Genomic DNA, 3337 nt, shown 5'->3' with positions numbered 1-3337 from the left:
GCCATCTTTTTTTTATCAAGTAGTAGTGAAATCTCAATTTGTTTAATACTTTGTGCTGATCCAATCATTCTTCATATATACGTTAAGTAATAATACTATTTCCAAATAGGCAATGGAAAAGGTATCTGTTAATGGGGAAAGTGATCACTAAACCATTGGGTACACCGGTACCGAAAGCACTATACTACTTGTTTATTGTCTAATCCGTCGACATAATCATAATTAAGCACTTGCAAGTACTCTCTCTATTTCCTACATTAAAACATTAGCAAAAGTCTCATATGGTCTTTTCTTTTTTTATTTTCACTTTTTACTGTTTTTAATTAATTTCATTAGAGTTCAGGAAAACGTGAGACTAGTATTGGTTATTAAATTATATACAAATGGAAAATTAATTAAACTCGTGTGGAATATATATAAAACAAAACTGGGTCGAGCTGAAGTTTCGGCCCAATAATTATTGAAACCGAGTGGAAGATTATTAATGGGCTAATTTGTGAGACCTTGCCAGCTTATTCACATTCGATCTTATACTCCTAGCTAGGATAGTATATATAAACAGGATCAATTAGTGTCATGGGCTAGAGGCCTTATATATTATACAAAATGTGCACAGCTCTGCTTCCATATCGTAATTAATTAATTAATTAATTAATTAATTGATCGCAGCTAGGGTTTACTAACTTGAAGAGGCATGTGTTAAAAGGTCCAACATGTCGCTTTTGCTCATAAAGTATGTGTTAGGTAGTTCAGAAAAAGACCGAGACTATCGGGCCAAATGAGTCAACCTATTCAAATGCAAATGCAGCACAAAGTAATGATAACATATACGAATTAATAGACCAATCGTGATACTCTTTTACACAGATTAATTATTTAGACATAGGTTAATATATGATATGAAAATAATGATATATCTAGCATGAATTAATGTAAACTGGAAATATTAATCCTGACATTACCAATGGCAATGGCCGAATGGCTTGAGAAAAACCAAACAAGCACAAGAGACACCAGCTTGAAGGCATCTCTCTAATCAAAACGACTTTGTCCCGTTCACACCCATCCCCCTGGCCTAATTATTCCTTAATTGATTAATTCCCCCCGGATATTAATTTTAATTATGCCTTGACTTCCAAGGGCTACTTTTTGTCTTCACCATTAACGCCTCATCACTCCTAATTAAGACAACATCTATTTCATTTACATTTGCACTCTTCTTGCACTTTCATCCTGTTGTTTTCTTCCCGAAAACGTTAACACTTGTTCATTAATCTGCTCTCTCTTTTTGCTGACAAGAAGAGCTACTCTTTTTTCGTTCGATCCATACCCTTACATGATCAGGAATATGATGTGGGGATGTCTCTGTTGCATCTCCCAAGAAGATCATAAACCCCAAATCAGGTAATCAAACTTTTGATTATTCTTTACAAGTTATATTATATTGGTGATCAGAAGTAATTTAAGGTCTTGATGATTTATTGATAATTAATAGGCTCTTTAGAATTTATTTGTGATTTTGCTGTGTGAAGTGTGAGCCAGAATAGGGATTACCCCTGGGAGATATACTCTCTCAAGGAGCTTCTCCATGCAACCAACAACTTCCATGACGACAACAAGATCGGTGAAGGCGGTTTCGGGAGCGTCTACTGGGGTCGAAGTAGCAAAGGCATAGAGGCATGTGCATATGATGACTATTATTTATATATCTTGAACCAATCGATCACGTTTTATATGATTGAAGCCTTTCAGATGAGCGATCGTTTTGAGAAAATACAAATAGCTAGTTGAGAAAGAAGTTGATACCTCATAGTCGTATATTGAGGGAATTGAATTTGGTTGATGCAGATAGCCGTGAAAAGACTAAAGGCGATGAGTGCAAAGGCGGAGATGGAATTCGCGGTTGAGGTAGAGATCTTGGGTAGGGTTAGGCATAAGAACTTGCTGGGGTTGAGGGGGTTCTATGCGGGCGGAGATGAGAGGCTGATCGTGTACGATTACATGCCTAATCACAGCTTGATCACGCACCTCCACGGCCAACTCGCCGCAGATTGTTTGCTTGATTGGTCTCGAAGGATGAGCATAGTCATTGGATCAGCTGAGGGATTAGCGTGAGTATACGAGTTTTTCATCATCTTATTTATTTAGAGTTTAAATGTAAATCTATTTGCACATATTTATTATACTGATCTCACATTCTTACGTTCATCAATGTGCAAAAGGTACTTGCACCATGAGGCCACTCCTCACATCATACACAGGGACATAAAAGCGAGTAATGTCCTCCTAGACAACGATTTCAAAGCAAAAGTCGCCGACTTTGGCTTCGCAAAGCTGATACCCGACGGTGTGACCCATCTGACCACGAGAGTGAAGGGAACGCTCGGATATTTAGCACCGGAGTATGCCATGTGGGGTAAGGTCTCTGAGAGCTGCGACGTTTACAGCTTCGGGATACTGCTTCTCGAGATCATCAGTGCCAAGAAGCCGCTTGAGAAACTCCCGGGAGGAGTGAAGCGGGATATCCTGCAGTGGGTCACCCCGTTCATCCAGAAGAGCGCGTTCGACCAAATCGCTGACCCAAGATTGAAAGGGAAGTTCAACATGAATCAGCTCAAGGCGGCCGTGATGCTGGCGATGAGGTGCACGGACCGCAACCCCGAGAACCGACCCAACATGCTGGAGGTGGTCCAATGGCTGAAGGGCGGTCTAGGTAAAAGGACAAAGGAGATAAAACAGACCATAGGTGACACGACGAAAGAAGACGGAGAGGGAGGACAAGCAGAGGAATATGAGATCGATCCGGATTATGAGGAGTCCGGAATGGATAATTCCATCAAGATAAGTACATGGAGAGCAGCTGGATCTAAATTCAGATGAATATTCTTTCGTTAAATTTGTTGCGGGATTTGACAAAATTCTCTCTTGTGTCCATTTTGTGTTCCTTAATTTAATAAATGTATCGACTATCGATCGGTTATGTAATTAATTATGAGCAAAATCAAAATGAGTCTCAACATAATGTTACGTATGACCTGGTCTTTTTAATCCAACAAGCTGCATGTTCGTTTGCCGAATGTCACTATATCCACAGCTTATGGTTAAATTGATCCCTCTTGATCAAATTAGTTATTATATAATTATTTCCGTAGAAGAAAGCATGTCAATTGAAATGTTTGAATTACAAGTGGCTTACAGAAGTAGGGTTTCCTCGTTCTCGGTCGGATCCCCTCTGTCGTTTAATTTGCCTAATTATGTCTCTCACTTCTTAACAATTAATGAAATGAAAAATTAATTAAATTTTTCAATAAAAGTATAAATATATCCTCATTTATGG

General features: G+C 38.8%; 1 protein-coding gene across 1 annotated transcript; it reads left to right on the top strand.

Annotated features, from left to right (window-relative positions):
• The first annotated feature begins 1205 nt into the window (after positions 1–1205).
• LOC116203258 (PTI1-like tyrosine-protein kinase At3g15890) lies at positions 1206–2985 on the top strand. The gene is made up of 4 exons (XM_031534933.1): positions 1206–1404; positions 1533–1677; positions 1849–2111; positions 2223–2985. Exons 1-4 carry the CDS (start codon positions 1337–1339, stop codon positions 2878–2880), a joined length of 1134 nt encoding a protein of 377 aa, XP_031390793.1. The 5' UTR covers positions 1206–1336; the 3' UTR covers positions 2881–2985.
• Positions 2986–3337: the final 352 nt, after the last annotated feature.

Source organism: Punica granatum, chromosome 4, assembly GCF_007655135.1.
Source record: "Punica granatum isolate Tunisia-2019 chromosome 4, ASM765513v2, whole genome shotgun sequence".
NCBI lineage: Eukaryota > Viridiplantae > Streptophyta > Magnoliopsida > Myrtales > Lythraceae > Punica > Punica granatum.
Note: the sequence above shows the minus strand (reverse complement) of the source record. Positions and strands in the feature narration are given on the sequence as shown.

Coding starts and splice junctions, on each gene's coding strand:
- LOC116203258 (XM_031534933.1), top strand. CDS start 1,337: ATGATCAGGAATATGATGTGGGGATGTCTCTGTTGCATCTCCCAAGAA. Junction 1,405..1,532: donor GATCATAAACCCCAAATCAG/GTAATCAAACTT, acceptor TGCTGTGTGAAG/TGTGAGCCAGAATAGGGATT. Junction 2,112..2,222: donor GGATCAGCTGAGGGATTAGC/GTGAGTATACGA, acceptor AATGTGCAAAAG/GTACTTGCACCATGAGGCCA.